Source organism: Pyxicephalus adspersus, chromosome 2, assembly GCF_032062135.1.
Source record: "Pyxicephalus adspersus chromosome 2, UCB_Pads_2.0, whole genome shotgun sequence".
Classification (NCBI taxonomy): domain Eukaryota; kingdom Metazoa; phylum Chordata; class Amphibia; order Anura; family Pyxicephalidae; genus Pyxicephalus; species Pyxicephalus adspersus.
The window spans coordinates 154,067,694-154,088,832 of record NC_092859.1 but is presented as its reverse complement, the minus strand read 5'-3'; the positions used below and the strand labels follow the sequence as shown (position 1 = coordinate 154,088,832).

General features: G+C 38.9%; 1 protein-coding gene and 1 long non-coding RNA gene across 2 annotated transcripts in view; one reads left to right on the top strand and one right to left on the bottom strand.

Moving 5' to 3' along the window:
• Window positions 1-21,119, top strand: part of TGFA (transforming growth factor alpha) — a 47,451-nt gene extending 26,332 nt beyond the window's left edge. The window contains exons 3-6 of the mRNA XM_072402808.1: window positions 6,656-6,773; window positions 8,613-8,762; window positions 9,673-9,782; window positions 12,410-21,119. Coding sequence (XP_072258909.1) covers window positions 6,656-6,773; window positions 8,613-8,762; window positions 9,673-9,782; window positions 12,410-12,417 — 386 coding nt within the window. The 3' untranslated portion in view covers window positions 12,418-21,119. The remainder of the gene's footprint in view (window positions 1-6,655; window positions 6,774-8,612; window positions 8,763-9,672; window positions 9,783-12,409) is intronic.
• Window positions 1-21,139, bottom strand: part of LOC140324727 (uncharacterized) — a 37,080-nt gene that overhangs the window by 3,599 nt on the left and 12,342 nt on the right. The gene's annotated exons all lie outside the window — the stretch shown is intronic.

Here is a 21,139-nt window from a genome sequence, read left to right as displayed (position 1 = left end):
TGTATATTTCATTTGCTTTCACATTCTGTAATGTCTGTTCATTTTCCCCCCAACCTCCCAGAAAAGAAACATAGTCTAAGAGCCTTTGTGTTTTTTACACATACTAAAAGGCATGATTAATGACCCCGGACCTATTTGATGTGGCCGGTTGCAGAAAATTTTGATGTAATTGTCGTTCTTCAAAGCAAAGAATCCGGTCACATGCAGGATCAAAGGAAAACAATGGCACAGATGGGGATCTACAATACTGACAAAAGGATAATTTATCCTAATATTATTGGGTCCTTTCAGGGGTTCCAAGCATTAGATTTGTCCCATATTTTATGTTTCTCTTATGTTGATGTTTAGGTGCTCCCTCTAGTGGCTGTTTGTATTAGGGAGCGCAGTCAGCATCCTTGGTGTAAGAGAAAACAAATAGGAGAAAATGCAACATATAGAATATCTTGTGAAAATGAATCTGTAAAAGACAGCTTTGCATGTAGACTTGTGCAGGGTCAGTAGAAATGAAGGACCCCAAGGGGACCAGTCACTGTGATCATAAATTGAAAGCACAACAGGGGTAAGCAATCAGTAAATATGCTTGCATGTGTGGAGAGAGAGGTTCCAATGGAGCATTCTGTAGTATCATATGCTAGCAGCGTGTCTGCAATAATCCGCTTAAAGTTGAATTCTGATTGGTTGCCATGAGTCTCTCTATTCCTATGTGCACTATAATAAAAGCCATTTGTCCGGATCTGCTAAGGACTAATTAGGACTTTTCCTCTGTTTGTTTTGGGTAGAAATATGCACAGCTTTGAGGATTAGGTACAATGTCAATAAAAGACACCATCTTTTTTTAATTTCTGGTTTCCCTCACATTGGGGACATACACACTCCACAGGACCATGGACAATAAAAAGTTTGGGGTGTCAGGCGATTGTGGCATTCAGGTTTTAGAAAAAAATGAAATGACTACCAATGTAAGGAGCATTCTTCGCATTGGCCGCCAACGTAAGGCACATTCTTACCATTGGCTGCCAGCGTAAGGTGCATTCTTTCCATTGGCCGCCAACGTAAGGCCCATTCTTCAGATTGGCCAGCAACCTAGGGCACATTCTTCCCATTGGCCACCAACGTAAGGCACATTCTTCCCATTGGCCACCAACGTAAAGCACATTCTTCCCATTGGCCTCCAACGTAAGGCGCATTCTTTCCATTTGCCGCCAATGTAACGCACATTCTTCCCATTTGCCGCCAACGTAAGGCACATTCTTCCCATAGGCTGCCAACATAAGGCAAATTCTTCCCATTGGCCGCCAGTGCACTAGGGCCTGTTGACCATCAATGTATGCCTGACAGTGTACTAATGCTTACTTCTCATGAAACACCAATGTATGGATCAGTGATTCAGTGAATGAGCAATTTGTGACTCTCAGGTCAGTGACACCAATTGTCTTTTTGGCTATCTGTAAGGGTGACGTTCTTCCCAATGGCCAGCCAAATAAGAAGCATTCTTCCCACTGACCACCACACTAACGTACTGTGAGCTGTAGATATAGGAATTATATTAGGGTTCCCTGAAGACCTGAATGTTATTTCCAGGTTTTCCCCATGTTAAAAATGTTGAGGAACGAAGAAATCTTCACGTTATTAGTGGAAATAATGCCCTTCTCTTACCACCAATGTTGGGGTTGGTGACTCTTCCATTGACCATTTACTGTAAAGAATCACTTTTCCACTGAGCTTGCAGAATTTGAACACTGCATTTTGTTCAAGCCATTGTTATTATTTGTTTTGTTTCATTATTGTTACTGAAAATTATATCATTATTAAGGAAAGCCTTGGGCATTAAATGCATTAGGTATACCATATTCCTCATTCTTTTATATATTCCTATATCTACAACCTACTCATCACACTAATGAGCGGCAGATATAAGAATTATTAGCTGGGGTTCCCTGAGACCCAAAGGTTATTTCAAGGGTTCTTCCATTGAGAAAAGCTTCTGGCCTCTGCCATTGGGATTATAGCTGCACCGCGTAGCCTTTATGTTTGCGCCGTGTCAGGACTCGGCTCCATAATCACAAGTGACACGACTCCGTACACTCTCACAGCTATCACAGACTTCATTCATAAACCTTCACTCTGAAGTCAGGAGATGAAACCTGAAACTCCTAACCGTTCTGTGTTTCCGATTATACGGCGCCTGCATTAAAAGAAAGGGGTTTTCTTACGTCTTCCCTCTTCTAATAAATATTCAAGACTGTGAAAAATTCAAATCGTGAACCCCCTCCTGGATAATCCTTGTTATTCTTCCCACAAATTGCCCCATGGGTGTGAGGAGGGGTTGGTACAAAATGCAAAATTTCCTGACTTTTCGTTTTCAGTTGATGCATTAAGGTTAAACAAGGCAGTCATGTCTTCTTGTTTGTAGGTGAATTATTTTCCAAAGGGTTCAAAGAGCGTTTCATTAACAGCCCCGGCTTGTTTGCTTAGCGTGATGTTGAAAAGTAGGCTGTGTCTTTTGGAGGATCCGTCTGCAAATACGTCTGCTGGCAGGGCAATAAATAGGTCTTTTTTTTTGGGGGGGGGGCATCCTCGCCTCTTAAAGGGCAGCCCGGGAACTGAGAGCTTTTTTAAAAGATTTGTGTTTTTTTTCTCTGTTTTGACTTCAATCTCCTTTTATTTTTAATGGGTGGAATGGTTTGGAATCCCCGACCTGCCATGTCAATGGGTTCTGTAATGTACTCATGTTTATGTGTTGGTGCTTGGATACTTGAATAGGTTTTCCACTTACAAATAAACAAGAAAGTGTGACATTCCTGTATGGGAGGGATTGTGTCAAGATTTTCAAGCTGCTGTTATTAAAGATTTAAAAAAAACATAGGCAGTACTTTGCAATTACATTTAGCCTTAAATAATACATTCACATATGCACAGAAGTACAGCTATCTGTTTGCCCCTCTAGTTGCATCAAAAAACTAAATTAGAAAGTACGGAAGCAGAGATGTGCCCACTGCGACCTGGTGGCCCTCAGATCTATGCTGGGTATTATATGGCCTGCAGTCATCACTTGCAACGCAAGAACCAGCACTATAAACATACATACAAGAGCCCAGGTATCTTTTTAACCCCAAAAATGCAGCAAAAAATAATACAGAAATGTGTCCATTGAGGCCTAGTGCCCCTCCGATTATCACTGCCTCCAGTTATCTCGTGCAATGCCAGATCACCATGATAAACTTACATACACGAGTCTGGTTTTCTTTTTAACCCCAAAAAAGCAGCAAAAAACTAAATTGTTTTAGGATGTCTAGATACAGAGATACTCCCGCTGCAGCTTAGTGGCCCTCCGATCTTTGCTGGGCATCGTATGGCCCGCGGTCATCACTTGCAATGCAGCACCAGCACGATAAATATACGTACAAGAAGCCCAGTTATCTTTTTACCTCCCAAAATGCATCAAAAACTAAATTGAACCATTTAGTGAACAAAAATGAACAGTCCCCCTGTCTAGGATATCTGGATACAGAGATCTGCCCACTGGAGTCTGGTGCCCCTCCAATCCACACTGGCTGTTGTATGGCCTGCAGTGGTAACGTGCAATGCATCTAAAAACTAAATTGGACCCCGTCTAGGATGTACAGATACAGAGATCTTCCCACTATTCCAATGCCCCTCCAATCCACGCTGGATGTTGTATGGCCTGCAGTCATCAGGTGCAATGCAAAAACTTACTTAAAAGAACCCAGTTAACTTTTTAACTCCCAAAATGCATCAAAAAACTAAATTGGACCCCCTGTCTAGGTCATCAACAATGGTTGTTGTAAGGTCTGCAGAGATCTGTGCACGTCAGCCTAGTACCTCTCAGATCCACGCTGGCAGTAGAACAAAAAGTATTTTCATGCTATTGCTTGCATCATAAATTTTAGGTTAGTAGGTGAGGATGTGCAAATCATTCCTTTAAAAAGTCCTGCTGTGAGGATATTTGAATACCAATATGGCATTGCCAGGGTTAAGTTCTGTCAGGTCAGGTTATTAGGTAACGGGAGGGAAGGCTTCAAAGACCCGACGTCTGTGATAAAGTTCAAAGCAGCTGTAAACAGGTGGCCACAGAGAGTTCAGAGTTTGCTTTTTGTTGGAATGTCTGATGGAATGAGGAAAGAATAGATAGGTAAGACAATACAACTTGTAGGTGGCCTCTTCAACCAGCCAAGACCACCATGTTTCAGCACACAGGAAACCATACAAAGCCAATCACTTGTAAAGCAAATAAATACACCAAAAACAAGGACGTGTTTAGGAGTTGTTGCTTCTGCAGGGCCCCGGTCACACTTTGGTGCAGTGTAGATATGCAGTGATTGCATATTGGATTGCATTCTTTGAGTATTTCAATGCATTTATATTTTAGTGTGGCTTGCAACCCCTTCCAAAAATAAAAAAGTGCATTGTTTTAATAACAGATACGATATCATTATAATGCATTGTTATTGGCTTAAGCCATGAAATAATTTGTATTGTTTATTTATTTTATCGGTGGGGGGTCAGGGATCACAAGCACACTGTTTAGTGATAGAAGCAGGTTTCCAAAAAGGCAAACAGGTGCATTCAGCAACAAGCAGAAGACAAATACAAACCGTTCTTTATGCAAAGTGAAACTGAACTCATTGGTGGGTGGTGAGCTTCTGCCATAATCCGCAAATATGAACTATATAGTTGGTGTTTATGGCACGAACTTACCTGTTTGCAGGTGCCTTGCAGGGAATAAAAGACCAGGATCATGTTCCAAGAAGCTGCCATTTTCACTTCCAAATCCAAAGTAGTCTTCCAGGTCCATGGCGGTCTTCTTTGCCCATTGGAAAGCCGCTGATGATTGAACGCCTGAGCGTGCATTGTTTGGCTGTGCCATGCACCAAGCAAGTGCATTTTAAAGGAATGATCTTGAGTCAATAACATGGTACAACTTTACTGTACTGGTTTTTACTTCCAAAAATATCCTGGCTTTTTTTTGTTTTAATTATTCCTGTGATATGGCCATACTTCTGCTTTAAAATTTGCTTAGTAGAAAGGTAATTAAAATTATTGAATAGGGAAACCATTCAGCGTGTTTTGCCCCTTTAATCTTAAAATACGATATTGGCTGTAATATAAATGGTGGGTCACAGCCAAGGCAAAGAGGAGCCATCTGTTGCAGGGGGACTGGCAGAAGACATTTGCATTACCACACTGGGAGAAGGAACTCATTCATGTCCATCACCTTCTAATGTATCCTAGCATTGGATCCCATCGCTGGGTAATGCCGCAATGGCAGATTGGACAGCTTGCTTTATATTTTGTTTATATTCCCAAATATTTTATGCTTGGTGTAAAAGGCCAGCTTGCTTATACACCTATAACATCCATGCCAATAAACTGATTTTTTAATTGAATTCTTTGTATCCATTCTGCATTAATATCATCAATATGACAATGTAACAGTTCACTGCATCTTGGAAAGACAATGTGAAATCATAAAACCCTCATAAAACTGCTTTAAGGTGTCCACGAACTTTGGGTCTGATTTATTAAGGTTCTCCAAGACTAGAAAATACAGATTATCATGGTAGAAATTGGGTGATCCAGCAAACCAAGAATGGATTTCTTAAAAATGATTTGCTATAGGCAAATATTTTCAACTGTGGACCTGATCCTTTCTAGTTTTGCTGGATCACCCGGGTTCTCCCACCATAGTCTATCCTCTCTAGTCTTGAAGAGCTGTAACCGATCAGGCTCATTGTTTTTTGTTGTACCCTAAATGCAGGTCATCAAAATCCTTTTGACTTTTAATGTTCGCCCCAGCTTCTTATTCAAATGCATTTAAATGGCAAATGCAAAATCTAAAAAGCCACACCTGTGAATGCTTTTAAATCCATGATATGAAATCATCTTTTTTTACATTGACCTTCTACACAGCAAATACAAATAAAACCCAGTGCCAAAGGTTGTTGAGACCAATATAGGCAGTATTGGACTATTATTCAGATGGCCACTCTTTACCTGTGCCCGGCAATTCCTTTGTACACCCTTAGTAATGTTTGACAAGAGAAACTGACCTAGTAATCTTGAGAAAATAAGCCAAGTGTTTGGAGCTGTGTTGTGGAATGTCCTGGTTTCTCCCTGTGCATATAAAACGATTACTTATTTATCAGCTGCCTGGCCCAGGGAGTTTTTAAGCTGTTTAGCGAATTCCAATATAACCGCAAAGTGTGCCCGAGATAACTGCAAGGAAAATGAGGAGGAGAGGGAGGGTTAACCCATCAAATGACAGATACTGATGCAAAGAAATCCTCTCTACCTCTGCTGAGACCGAACCTAGAAATGTAATGATGTAGTGATCGGTTTATTTACACCAAATGAATCTCTTTACAAACTAAAAAAACATTGGGAAATTTTGTTTATTTTCATGTTTTCAGCCGCCGCCGCTTTGTGAAAACAGTAGTCAGTGTCTGCGCAATCAGCGTTGGCACGGCTTCTTGGAGTCTCCACCATGTGACGGGTGGCTGCGCAGTTGGCAATTTACAGAAAGTTTTATATGAAAATTTAGAAGTTGGGTTTAGATTCACTTTGCTTTATTAGTTTGCCACAAACTTCAATCAATTTTATGTTCTCTAATTTCTTTTTTTGCTTTCGTTTGCAGATCCTCCAGTGGCAGCCGCAGTCAGATCTACTTTTCTAGATTGCACGGAAGCCCACAGTGACTTCTGCTTCCATGGGACTTGTAGGTTTCTAGTGCAGGAGGCAGAGCCAGCCTGTGTGTAAGTTATCATTATGTGCCCGGCTCACAGTATTACCACCACTCATGTGACGCATGCAATGCTACATATGACAGATAAGGGGGTCACCTTATTAGACACATCGTTCCCTTAGAGAAACCCATTAGAGAACGGAGATTGGTGACTTGTTTATAAAGTAAACCCATCATCAAAGTAGTTTAGGGACTGATCGCTTTATGCAAATGGCTGTTGTGTTGCATTTATGCCAATCTTCTGGCTTCAGCAATATGGCAGACCGGTGTAAATTGCAAAGCCAGATACACACAAAGAGTTTCATTTATTGAGAGTTTTGCCTATTTAGCTTTACATATACTAATAAAAGTGATAATATAAAAACCTGCATGGTGCAGTGTTCTCCCCGGCCCATTTACCTGGGCGTACCACCCACCAATTTTTCAGTTTATGGGTGATTACTGAAAAGTTGGGTCACAATACAGGAGCCACCACCCACCTACAGCTTCTTCCCACCCAGCTTAAAAAATATTTCTGGGGAGAATACTGATTGTGGTATTATTGCTTTATCAAAAACAAACAGCACTTTTATCCTTGATAAAGAATTCTCCGAGAATGTATTTGACGTTCAGATACTATGATATGAAGAAGCGTCATTTGTATTTTATTTTATTGTCCGTCTGTGACCTGCTGTACGAAAACCCTTATGAACTTCAAAAGCCCCGTGACATCTAATCTTCAGAATACCCCCAATAAAAAATATAACCTTTGATTTTCTACAGTGCCTGGAGCTGTGAAAGCCTGCGATGATAAGGTTTTGCGTACTTCTTGGTCATTTACTTGGCTACTGTTGCAATTGTTTACCTGACAGCCTTGTTTGGATGGAAAACAAACATGAAAAATATCTGTAGACAGCAAAATGTGCCTTTAATGTAGAAAGAGGAGAGTTATTAATAATGGCTGTTCATTACATATATTTTATAAGGTTAAATAGCAAATAATAAATATTGCAACAGTAGCAAATGACCAAGGAGTTCATATCAAGTTTAGTCTTTCAAAGCTCTATTATTATTATTATTATTATTATTATTATTATTATTAATATTAATAACGAACAGGATTTATATAGCGCCAACATATTACACAGCACTGTACAATAAACAGGGGTTGCAAATGACAAACAGATAGAGACAGTGTCACAGGAGGAGGAGAGGACCCTGCCCCGAAGAGCTTACAATCTCTATTGTGCATATGTACAATTTTTAGCCAGTTGTTTGAACTCTAGGCTCCTTTTCACAGATTTACCAGACTATACATAACTACTTTGCTGGAAAGTAAAGATTTTTGCAATGGCAACAGTTGTTTCAGCTAAGAGTTTATTGCCCTTGGTTTGGGGAGATCACTTCTATTGTGTCTGCTGGAAAAGAACTTAAGGGAAATCATTCAAAAAGACGTCAACAACATAAAATATGTGTTCTACAGTCAGAAAATATGTATATGGGGTATATTTATAGCAGAGAGTCGATGTAGATGTCTGTTCTTTATTACACTTCTGGGTAGAGGCAGCACAACCCAATGGAGTTCCCTTTGCTCTGTAAAATAGAGTGAGATCCAGTGGTGGCCAACAATGGGATCCTGTTCCAAACAGACTTGGGACCTTTCTGCTGAACTGACTTTGGGGTCTTTGTTGGCTAAGGAGGGTCCAAGACCCTTCTGCAATGACACACTTTGCACTTCCCTATATCTGCCCCTGGAGAGATCCATGAGTGATGTATAGGAATGATGAAATCTGCTCTCCTCCATTCACAAAGCACTCGATAGAAATGAAGTTTGCACACTGATTTATATTTTGATCTTTTGTTTCTGCAGATGTCTTCCTGGCTATGTTGGTATACGTTGTGAGCATGCTGACCTCCTAGCGGTGGTGGCAGCAAATCAGAAGAAACAGACCATCACTGCGCTTGTGGTGGTGTCAGTGGTAGCCACAGCTCTGCTGGTTGTTGCCTGTATATTAATGCAGTAAGTGAATATCACTTCAATAATTCCAACAGATTACATTTTGCTTTTTATCTGTCATCTATTTTTAGCCTTAAATCTTAAAAGTAAATCATATTGTAAGTAATAACCAACCAATCTTGATTTGGTCCTATTCTTTGGTTCCTTTGGCTGAAGTTCCTACATGTGGCCCAGGAACCAGGTACTCTGGTGTTTTCTGATGGCCCCATGTTGGTGAACCTTGATACAGGATATTGTTATACAAAAATGCATTTGTATTATTAGATACTGCAAAGACGTTCCTCAATTTTGGTAATGAGCCATCAATTTTCTGAATGCTAGTTCAGCCCCATATAGCTTTCCAAATTAGGATCCCTGCCACTCCGTTAAATATTTAACCCAGGACCTGTCTGAATATTGTGAATTATGCCCCAAGATTATTATATAGACCAAGTGTTTCAGTGCATACTGTATTAGGGTTCTACCAGTCCCTATTCACCTACATTTATAAGGTTCAATAGGCCTACATTGCCTACTTTGGGTCTGATTTATTAAAGAGCCCGGAAACTGGAGAAGCTTGACTAATATGGGAGAGCCTGGGTTATCAGCAAATATGAAATGGAACTGGTCCAGGGTTGAAAACATTTGCCAACTAATAGAAAATAAATCCATTCCAAGGTTGCCTGGATTACCCAGGTTCTTCCATGACAGTCTATCTTCTCCAGTCTTGCACAGCTTTAATAAATCAAGCCCAATATGTATGTAAAATGCTTAGGTTTTTGTAGGTACCAACAAATTTTCAGCTTGAATGCCTTTATGGTATACTAAACTACAGTAAGAAAATGATTAAATAAGATTCAGTTTGCTAAACAATTTAATTGGACTTCCTATAGATTTTTAAGGTTTACTAATAATGCCCCCCTTTGCTTTACAGCTGTTGTAGCTGGAGGAAACAGTGTGAGTGGTGTCGATCGGTTTTATGCCGACACGAGAAACCAGATGGCGTCTTCAAAGGAGGAGCATCCTGCTGCAAATCAGAGACAGGTAAGCAATGAGCAGGAGAATGATGATTATTAAACTATTTTACAATAAATCTACATTTTGTAATTGTGAGGTTTCATGATGTGTCAGGAAGAATGGAATTTTTTTGTTAGCTTAAAATGAGCGATCTTATATTGCCAAATGCTGTCTACAGAATGTTTTCCTGATAGGTTTCTGCCCATGTAGAGATAAAAATCCACAGCTCTACTTTTACCTTTTCAACAATGTAATCAGATCTGCATGCTAGCCAGGGAGCCAGCATTTTAAAAGCAATGATGGCCTCCCTATGTCCTCAGCACTGATTCCTTTTAAAAACAATTTAGCAATACCAGCTCACAAATTTCAGTCCCCCCTTTGCAGGGTTCGCTTTAAGTTAAATGGCGCCCTGATCACAAGCCCACAATGAGCACAGGTATAGGTTGACTTAAAATTCTAATGATCTCTTATTATATACAGAACACCAATTTATCTTACTTTGCACAACTCCAGTTTGCAGTTTGAGTCCTAGGTAGAATTCAGTAAGTAGAAGGGAGGGCTCTGTAATAATTTCTTCTCATTTAGATGAAATGGGCTTTATGGAATTTGCATGTATCACATACAACAATAGTGGTGGTGTACAGACCCTAAAACTAGAAGGAGAATACGGGTTTGCATTGATGGCAGTTTCCTTCAAATTAGGAGTTTTGCTACTGAAATGCATTACAATTACAAGTATTTCTCAAACTTTAATACATGGGGGAACCCTGGAAATAACGTTCCGGTCTTTGGAGAACCCCTTCTATAATTACTATATCTCATCGTATATTAGTGTGGTGGCCAGTAGGAAATATGCATCTAACGTTGCTCACCATTGGGAAAAATGTCACCAAGAAGATCATTGGTGTCAGGTAAACTAAACTATGAGTCAAAAAATGCTAATTTCTCAGGAAACCCCTAGAAACCTCCGGAGTAACCCTGGTTAGAATATGACATTAATTTGCATTTCAGTATTTATTTAAATGCATGCATTTTATCCTTTATTCTGGGCAAGTGTTGACGAAATTCAGAAAAGTACATTGCTATGCTTTATGGATGTGCAATAGTTTTTTCTTCTTTTTAAACAGAACTATGGCCATGGCACCGCCATACAGCTGCCTATTAAAGGAACGCCCCAGATTAAAATGTGCACATCTGACTTCCTTGCCCCTTGAAGTTTCTTAAACATTTCATCTAGCCTATAACAAACATGAGAAAAGGTTTCCATGTATGCCGAATTTATTAGAAACCAACACACACGACATTTGCCGTACAGTGGAAACAGGATGTTCTATAAAATGGAGCCTGGCAGCCAGGGAGGTTCACGATTTAGGGGGTGAAAAGGGCAGCTTAGACCATAAATTCATGGCGTCTTGCCAAATGTAGTTAAAAAAGAGGTTACAGTATCCACAGGAGGAACGTTTAACTGCCGACGTGAAAATAACGCAGCCATTGTGAGGTCAAGCGAGATGGGGACTTGCACAAGGTTACTTTGTCTCTTATGGAAACATGTGGATATGTGGAAAGAGCGCTCTCCTTCCTGAAGGCTGAGCCGCCTCATTCACATAAATGGCCAAATACATATTGCTGTGATTTCATCTCCTCCTTACATCAGCCAAGTCACACCTGCTGTTTTCCAGTTTAATGTAAAGATAAATGAAACAGTCACCCCGTGATTCACAGATCTGTCACTGTGTATTAAATGACTCCTGAGTCAGGAAAATATGTATCATTCTGTATTAGCGGCTCAAGTCGGTTTTGTGGGGCCGTCGTAAAAAACTGACGCTGGCGGCGGTCATCTATGACAGGTACACTTAACTAATAGGCAGTCCCTGAGCAAAGGAACACAAGGACTGTCATCTGTTAAAGGCTGCACTTTCCCACGAAGGGGATTGATGCCGAGAACGTAGAAGCCATTTTTAAGCATCGGAGAAAAAAAAGTGTGTAAATATTTGCATTTCTGTTCTCTCCCTCTCTCCAAACATACATTTATGTACACTCATCTTTCTATCTTGTATTCATTATTTGTATGTACAGTAGGTTAGCTTCTCTTTGTAAAGAAGCAGAAGCAAGAAAAAATGAAACTAAACAGAGATAAATTATATTTGGAAGAACCTATAAAAGATACAGTTACTGCACTCAATAAGAATTTATATACAATGTAACTTCCCAATCATATAAACCAAAACATTACAGAAACAGTCATGAGACCAGCAATAGGGGGCATTAAATGCATTTGATTTTCAACCACATATCATAAAAACATATCAAAAATTTTTTAATATTAAAAACAAAATAAAAGTCAGAACACATAATACATTTGTTGTGAGGGGGGTATTCAGATCACATTCCCTCCTCCCAGTGGACCCAATGAAAGGTTTTCCAACATGTTTTGCAGATAAATTCTGCTTCTTCGGGAAAAATTGAGACAACCAGATACCGGATTGTCACTTTCACTCTATCCCTTGGCCCCCCTTTATCCCCAATCTTGGCGATAGGATTTGAATGGTTTTCTTAGTTGTATTATTTACCTCAGGTATCCTTAAGCTTTTTTTTCCTAATAAGTATTACAAAATGATTTATTTTTTAATCTAATCCTTTCTCTTTCTTTGCAGTGGTCTGAGGGAGATGGCAACAGTCTAAGGGCAATCTCTTGGCTACAGAACATTACTGATCCAGCCTGCTCAACTCACATCTAAGACTACAGCTGGGAGGCATATTTTTAACCGGACACATGTTGGGCTCTATGATAGGAACTCTCTACCCAACGTTGCCTACTCAATGTGAAGCAGTAATCCTAGGAGAAGCTCACTTCACACTGGAAATTGAGACCTAATTGGATTCTAAGTAGTCTGGGTGGATTATGGAGTGCGACCAGCGATGGAGAGACTGACCCTCTAAGTGTTGAGTTTATTTTTGTTACAAAAGGGTCTTCTTTGGGTTTGATTGTTCTTTAAAGGCTCCATCTGTCAGGTGGGTCTTCAAAACATTGTAAGTTAATGCCTTGTAGGCCTACCTGTTGGCAAGATGGGCAGAATATTCGTATTTTGTATTTTCGAAAAGACTGCAAAAGTGTTGCTTGTCATGGACCATTCTTTTAATATACCATGCTGCTGGCATTTCAGTATACATAGATATATATCTAGGGACAGCCTGGTGATATCCACAGGAGTAGAAAATCCATTTTGAGTTAATTTTTTTGGAAGAGCAGAAAGCTATTTTGTATGTTTTAAACTCAAATTACCTATACAGTGCAGTAGTATTAAACTCTCACGGTCATACAATAATTCACAGTTCTAGCCAAACTTACGGGAAGGCTTTTAATACTACCTTGAGTTCCTTTTTTTGGAAATATCCAGTCTATTGAGACTGCCGGATTTACCTCCTTTTATACACACGTGTATGTCCACAACGACCAGTGAATAACCAACTGGAGTGCTTCATCTAAGTCTATCGTCTGGTCTCCAGCAGCATTTCCTATTTACTGCTTTAGATCGTCACACACTGAAAGGCTTTTTCTTCCCCCCCTCCCGTGAACATGATGGACTTGACTGTTTTTCAGATCTTAATGCTTCATGGCTTCATAACGTGCAGATTGCTGGGTGTTGGGTGGAAATCCTGATACAGACTTTACTTCAAACTATTCATTTTTATGGTTTGTAACCTTCACACATGTTCTAAATAACCAGTCAGGTTAAGCAAACGCAGAAGTGTTGCTGGTTGAAGTGAACTCCTCCATAGTTCAAACGTTATCCTGGTTAAATGAAACACGCTCTGGAAGCGTGAGGCTGAAATGCAAGTTTTCTAAAGGTTAGAAAACTAAAGGAAAAGAAGGGTCATGTTGTATAGTGTGAAACTGTTGAAAGCAAATTATATTCAGTTGATAATATTTGGTAAGTTCTGGTTGTGGGGAAACTCTACTTTTATCTAATACTTTTGCGCCCATAAAGTTCATCTATACTGATAATGATAAAGCATGCAGCTTAAGGGATACCATGTTTTTACCCCATTGCCTCCTCCATCTGTTGTGTTGGTCCCCGCAGCTCTCTTTGCTCCACCACCTTCTACATTCACTATATTTGCCTATTAAGAGCCACCGATTTCCCATTGCAGTGATGTTGATGACGATAATCCGTGAAGGGTAACAGAAATCAACCATTGTCCTTATACCCATGTTGCCTTAATTTGGTTGTAATAGGAGCTTTCCTAAGCCATTGAGTCTTAAAGAGGAGCTTTTTCAGAAAAGCCATTGAGGAAAGGATAGATGTTTTCTGTTAAAAAAAATAACAATACTAGTACTTTATAACTTGTTTCCTTTTATTAAGTCTTAATATTTTATAGGGCATCATTTTTGCAATATATTTTATGGGACACTATCCATTATTTAATGATAGGTTTACTTTAAGTGCACCCTTTGATATTTAATTGTTTATGACATTTGAATCACCATTGGCGTCTTATTCCTCATCTTCCCAATTGAAGTATATCTAAGCTAAAACAATTATTTGCTAATAATAATAATTATAACTTTTGTTATTTCCAACAACAGGAGCCAATGAAAGGCCAATGCAAAGAAAGAGGTTAAATTGTAGTTTACTGAGAATGAATATTACAGGACTTGAGGCTTGACATACACTAGGACAGGAAAAGTAAGACTTGGTAAAATATGAGTTTATAGTAGATTGACCTTTTAACCTAAAAGGAGCACAAAGGGCAAGGGAATATTTTGCCTTTTGTGCTCCTTTTTGTTTTTTTGGGCTTTGTGAGTGATATAGGTGTCAAAGCTTTTGGAACATGGGGCGAAATATGTCAATGTATTACAAAAAGTTGGACTGATCCTGTATAATTATTTTTTGTTTGAAGCAGAGCTAAAATAGGTACATCCTCGTGCCACCAAGGTTCAGCCAAATGAAGAAAGTTGCTTTTGCAAACTATGCTGCAGTCTGCTGTAGCCATGACCACAGTCACACGTAACAAAGGGCCCCAACTTCTCCTATTCACTTACAAAGGAAAGAGGTTGAGACTAAGGTTGAGCCCACAGCCCTAAGGTTGACTAAGGTTGAGCCCACAACAAACAAATCACCACAGTATTGTAATGTCTCTTAGCCTGCTATTTGGGCCCCTTGAATTGGCCATTGAACTAACTTATCTTAGCGTTCTCCCCAAAAAGTTTTTTAGGCTGGGTTGGAAGAATCTGTAGGCAGGTGTTCATGGGCAACATATGACATGTTTATTTTTCCAAGTTCCAAGTACCCATAGGTATTTAGTAACCCCCCAAAAGTCTGCCAGCTTTCTACCACCCCCTATACTTTATTCCAACTTTCTATTGTCCACCCTTTTAATATGACCCATTTTTTGCATCGTCTTTGTAATATATGCCAACTGCCTGATTCCCCTGTATTGTGTCCTAACATTTCAGTGACCACCCAAAACAGCCGGGTGGTTACTGAAAAGTGTCGGGCATACCACCTGGCTAAAAGTAACTGGGGAGAACACTGTATCTTTTACACCTGGTGGACAGTCAATTGAAGGAGTATGCATGTTAGGCTGACAACACTGCAGTTTAATTGTCATCCTGCAATAGAACATGCTATCATTACGAGGATCATTGGGAAATAGCATTTGCAACACATTCACAAAGCATGATTCCTCCAAGAACACTGTATACAGTAAGGCAATATGACAAACACATTGAAAAAAATAAATTTGGGGTTTATGCTCTATTGATTTTTATTTTCTTTGCACATTTTTCTGTTCCTCTGCCAGATTAAGAAACTTGACCAAAGGTGCACAGGTCCACTTCTGTATTTGCCCCACATCTTACAAACATTTGGTTTCTGTTTGTAAATTCTGTTATTAGATTTGAAGACTGGGTTTTGTACAGAATATACCCTTCATCTGTGCTCCTTTAAAAGCTTTAGCAGTCTAGGAGTTTTTTGGCTTCGGCCCCAGTAGACTTGTTAGATATCTTATTTTTAGAGTTTCATTGTAGGCATAGAGAAGAAGAAGTCATCCAGTCATAAATAATAGGTTTTATCTTCCCACTCCAGTATGCCAGCTGCTTTGTACATGAGATGAGCCTCATGTGGTCTGCATTACTGAGTTCTTTCCCACCTAATATTCCTTCCTGCCCATTCCAAAGACATGACGTGAGGTGAGGTCATAGCCACTGCAGGAAAGCAGGTTTCAGCATGTCTAATAATGCCAATGTTTGGGAGTCAAAGGATGAACAAGTAACCTTCACAGGGACAAACATTATACTTGCTGGTGTATATACCCAAATTATAGATAGGACAAATTCTCATACAGCAATGGTGGTGCAGCAATCCTGTTTACTGAAAGCGTATGAAATGCTTAATTCTCCCACCATTCTGAAACTTTTATTGCTCCCTCTATAGAGAGGAGAGAATTGGAATGGTTATAGTAAATAATGCTTTTGGTCTTGTGAATTGTTAACTTTGATTGTCAGGTACACTGAGATCAGCATAGGGCTGTATAGTGTTGGTCAACTATGATGTTGTAAAGACTGAGTTAATGCTAGAGTTAATGCTAGGTATACACTAATAAATATTGTGTATACTCAATCTGTCAAATGATCAATATTTTTCCAGATCAAAAAATCGATGAGGAAATATACATTGATCATTTTTCTGTCTTGTATCACCTAATATTGACTGGATTCCACAAGACTGCTAGCTTTGTGCTGCCTGTTTCAGTACCAAACTATGTCAATTGCCTGCTCAAAAAGACTTTCCCAATTATTTGTTAATCAACTAGTTCTAGTTTTTAATAGATTTGCATTGGATGTTTTTTTATAGAATGGTCCTTCCTCAACTTTTTTAACATAGGGAAACCCTTGAAATAAGCTTTAGGTCTTCAGGGAACCCCTACTATACCTTCTGGTTTAATGGAGCCCCAGTGGAAAAATTTACCCCATGCACTGGTGTTCAATGAGAAGTATACACTAGTACACTGGCCAAGGGTCATAGATCAGTAAGCCCTAGTGCATTAGTGGCCAGTGGGAAGAACGTACCTGAGAGGCACAAATTGGTCATGGCTCAAGAAACCTCTAGAAACCTCTGGAGGAATTCTTTGAGGTTATATGGAACCCTAGTTTTAAAACACTGGTCTAATCTATTAAAAACTCATAGTGCATGCCTAGCATTAGGCCTAGTAAATGATCAATGTAATCTGCAAATGTTTTCCTCGATATGTAGAATAAAAAAATAACCGCACTAGTTTTTAGGGAAGGATTGCCTCATGGGTTAGACTATACCATGAGCTGGGCTTTAAATATATTATTTTTCAACCAGCACTGTTTAAAATAATTCATTGTTTGATACAGTAGACCAAAGCCAAACCGTTTCAGGCCAGCTGATACACCTTAGAATACACAATGGTCCTCCCAGCCCTATGTATGACATCTTTGGTGTCCAAGTTTTTGAAAATCCAAGAAAATGGTTATCGGGTAGTATTTCTATAGGAGATGGTTGGTAAACTTACAAAAACAATTTTTTTCTGCATAGCTTGATTTTACGGCCAGAACAATTCTCTTTCATAGATAATGCAGGGTAGAATGAAGGGTTAAGACTCCATTGTGGAGTGAAGTAGATAAATGTATCACTACTAATTAATATTCTATATGATAATATTTATTCTTCCAAAGACTGTAGCCAAAACTCTGACCAGAATGATGTTTTTTATTATTTCCAGAGGTTTCATCCTTGGTATCCCTGATTTCTAAACTTTTAAACTGTTTCCCTATCTGGAATTTTTTTTTAATAATAATATTAGACCCGAAATGATCCAAAGGTAGCATCACCCAAGACCTAGAATTGTGCAGAAGGTCAAACTTCTTTATCCTCTGTTTACCCAGCTAGGTATCACTTAACTCCAGGATCCCTACACATTTTAGTATTGCTGTAACAGACAGCATTAAATATAGTAAGGTATGGTCTACAAAGAGTCAGAAAATAATCTATTAATACAGAAACCTTGGCCCGTATGTGGCCTTCAAAGACAAACTTGGACAGACCTGCCTTATTTACTCACCTTATTTATTTCCAGGGATTATGGGTTGTTTTGTCTATAAATAGCTATCATAATGCTGCAAGAAGTTTCAGCCACAGAGTAGATAATACTACCTGTATGATCAAATATCTTCATAATGCAGAGGTGGAACCAAAACAAGTACAGGATCCTGGATAGACCACAAGGTAGAGTTTTTGTGACATTATGGCCCATGTGTCCAGAAAAAAAATAATACAAGGTCTGAAGGAATTGATCAATCAATAACTTGATTCCTTTTAAAAAGTAAATACAGGGTTATATAGCGCTAAACAGTGCAGTGACTTTTACCAATAAATTCGATTTCTAATTTATCTGAATATGGCAGTTCCTTAGACCTGCCCATGGGCACCATTAAATGGGTCATTCTTTCCAGATGCTTTAATGCAAGTTATAGTTAAAATGCTTTGAGTGTTTCTCTCAATCTAATCATTTGCTGATAACAATATTGGAAATTCAGGAAATGCTTCTTCCTTAAGTGTAATGCTGATCTGCTTCTGTAGTTTACTGTTCCTAAACAAGTATACAAGTCTGGAAAATCAAAAGTCTTCCTCTTCAAACTCATTCTAGATCAGTGTTTCTTAAACTTTTTAACATGGAGGAACTCTGAAATACATTTCGGGTCTTAATGGAACCCTTTCTTTAGTTATTATATCCACAGCTCACATTAGTGTGGTAGTCAGTGGGAGTAATTCCTCTTACATTGCTGACCTTTGGGAATGTCACCCTTACAGATAGCCAAAAAGATCATTGGTGTCACTTAAACTGACCTGAGAGGTACAAATTGCTCATTGCTCAAGGAACCCCCAGCAACATTTGGAGGAACCCTATAGTTCCACAGAACACTGGTGGTCAGCCATACATTAATGGACAGTAAGCCCTAGTGCATTGCAAAAGAATGTTCAACCAATGCATTTTTTATTGCATACTTCTGGAGGAACCCTGGTTGAGAAACACTGTTTTAGTCTTGAACCCCAGGAATCGGCATGAAAACAAGGCTAGCAGTATTTTTAGAAAAAGCCTCCATTTCTATCCTACGACAGGTACTATAGGAAAATTATCATTCAAGAAATCACATAGACTCTATTTGTACATCAATGGGTTATTGATGTAGAACACATTTATATGTTGGAAAAGAAGTCAAAAATCCTTGTCTGCATGTTTGCTTTGAGGCGTTGACCTGGCATGGAAGCAAGATGATAAATGTTACAACCAGGCAACTATAATTTTTAGAGGCAATGGTCAGCAGTGGCAGTATTTCTGATTACAGGTATCAGGAAACCATAGGGGGGTCTCTAGGGATGAGCTTTGAGATCCACGGACTAATCTGATTGGTTGCTGTAGCTGCACTTTGCATATATTTGCTAATCTTTTATTTATATTCCTAGCCCAATAATGTATCAGTAAACAGGCAAAAACACATTGATGCAAATAGAGCTCAGAAATACCAGCATGCTGTAAATATGCATAAGAATGTAGAAATACTGCAGAATTTGGAGGCCAGATAACCAAATCTAGGGGCCAGTAGACCATTTCAGTACTTAAACAGAACTGATGGGTTTTCCTATAAGACCTGCTGACCTGTGGCACCATATAAATGATTACTATGCCTAGAGTTGTCTGCAGTATGGAAAAAAATGCTTATTGTGTATGTTTTGTATGTTTCTAATTCCCATTCTCCATGAACTAAAATACACCCAGCATTGACAAATATCACTTCTCAGTACACGATAGGCTATTAGAATGGTTTTCCCTACATAGAGATACAACTGACATAAAATGGTCTTCTTATGTATGTGTAACCAATAGTATTTATTGAACCTATGGTCTAAAATGCAACTTTCCTACACTAAAAGTGTTTTATTCAACAATGTTTGTCTCCTATGCAACACATTTAAAGATGCAAAACAGATATTTTAGTTACGGTAACTGGTTGTACACTTGCGGTCGGAATCGTCTACCATTGTCTTTTATCTCCCATGAACTACATTGGTGAGATCTTGGCTTTATGGTTTCAGTTACTTCTTTACCTGGCATAGACTCTTAGCGCTCCTCCTTCATTATCAAACATATGAAATAAAATCTAATGAAAAGGAAGAGATATATAAGACATGGCAATTGGAGGTCCGAGATCTCATCACGGTATTCTTTAGGAGATATAAGAAGATGGTGGGGGAGTGAAATGTTTTTAACGGGTTCATCTGCTTTTATATACTTTTTGTCTTAGCTGATTTTCACAGGTAGGTCAGCAAAATAATCAACATTGCAAAATGTCATTCCAAAAATATTTGTGAGGATGGCATTGCAGGAAGATTTATGTGGAACACAAAGCAGCCAAAATCTCCGCAGAAGACACTGTTGGAATGGACAGTCTTCTTGTGAGATTTTGACTACTCTGCATTCTACAGGAATCCATTCAGAAGGACATTGAAGTCATGGTCAACGGGGGTGAGCTAAGAATCCCAACTTTATGCAAACTTAATCCCAAGTTTTTAGGATGTTTTTAACCTTTTAAGTATATGTGATTTGGTAAGGGTTAGGGGGCCCAGAAGTGTAAGAGGATCATTTTAGTGGAATGTCCTCTTTAAGAACCTGTGAAAGAAAAGTAGCAAGGCGGTGGAAGTAATGGATATACTCTACCAGGTTATAAGTTTGCTGACCTGACTTAAAATAGTTAAAAAAAAGATCCTATGTAGTGTAAAGTAAGGATGAATTTGAACAGATGGCACCAAAAGGACTCTATGCCCATATCCTTCCCCCTACATTAAAATGCTTGGGCTTATTGATTGGTAAATGAATGGAAGGTGGTGGAAGACGTATGGATTGTGCAGGTTATGACAATATATTTCCAGCAGACTTGTCAATGAGTTTAAACCAAACAATGCTCATGAGGTAGGATGACGACCCCTCTAGCTTCTGCTTAGCTTCATCTCCAATTAACTGTGCAAAGCGTCATTAGGGGCTTCCCTAGTGAAATAAAATATTACTCTTTTTGTCTAAACCATTCTCTCCATTTTACAAACGTTCTTCTGTCCCAGGTATTAGCAACAATTGTTCTTCTAATCTGTCTTTTTTTTTTTTTAACCAACCAGTCACTTTGTAGAAATGGTAACTTTAATGTATATCTTGCACTGAAAGAAAAGGTAATATTTAAAGTTTAATTTATTTGTATTCTAAATTAATTGCAATTCTGTGTCATTGTGATTGGCTGAATATTAGTTATTTAAAAACCCTTGGATATTAAACACCATTTTTGTACTCAGCTGTCTTTTTGTCTA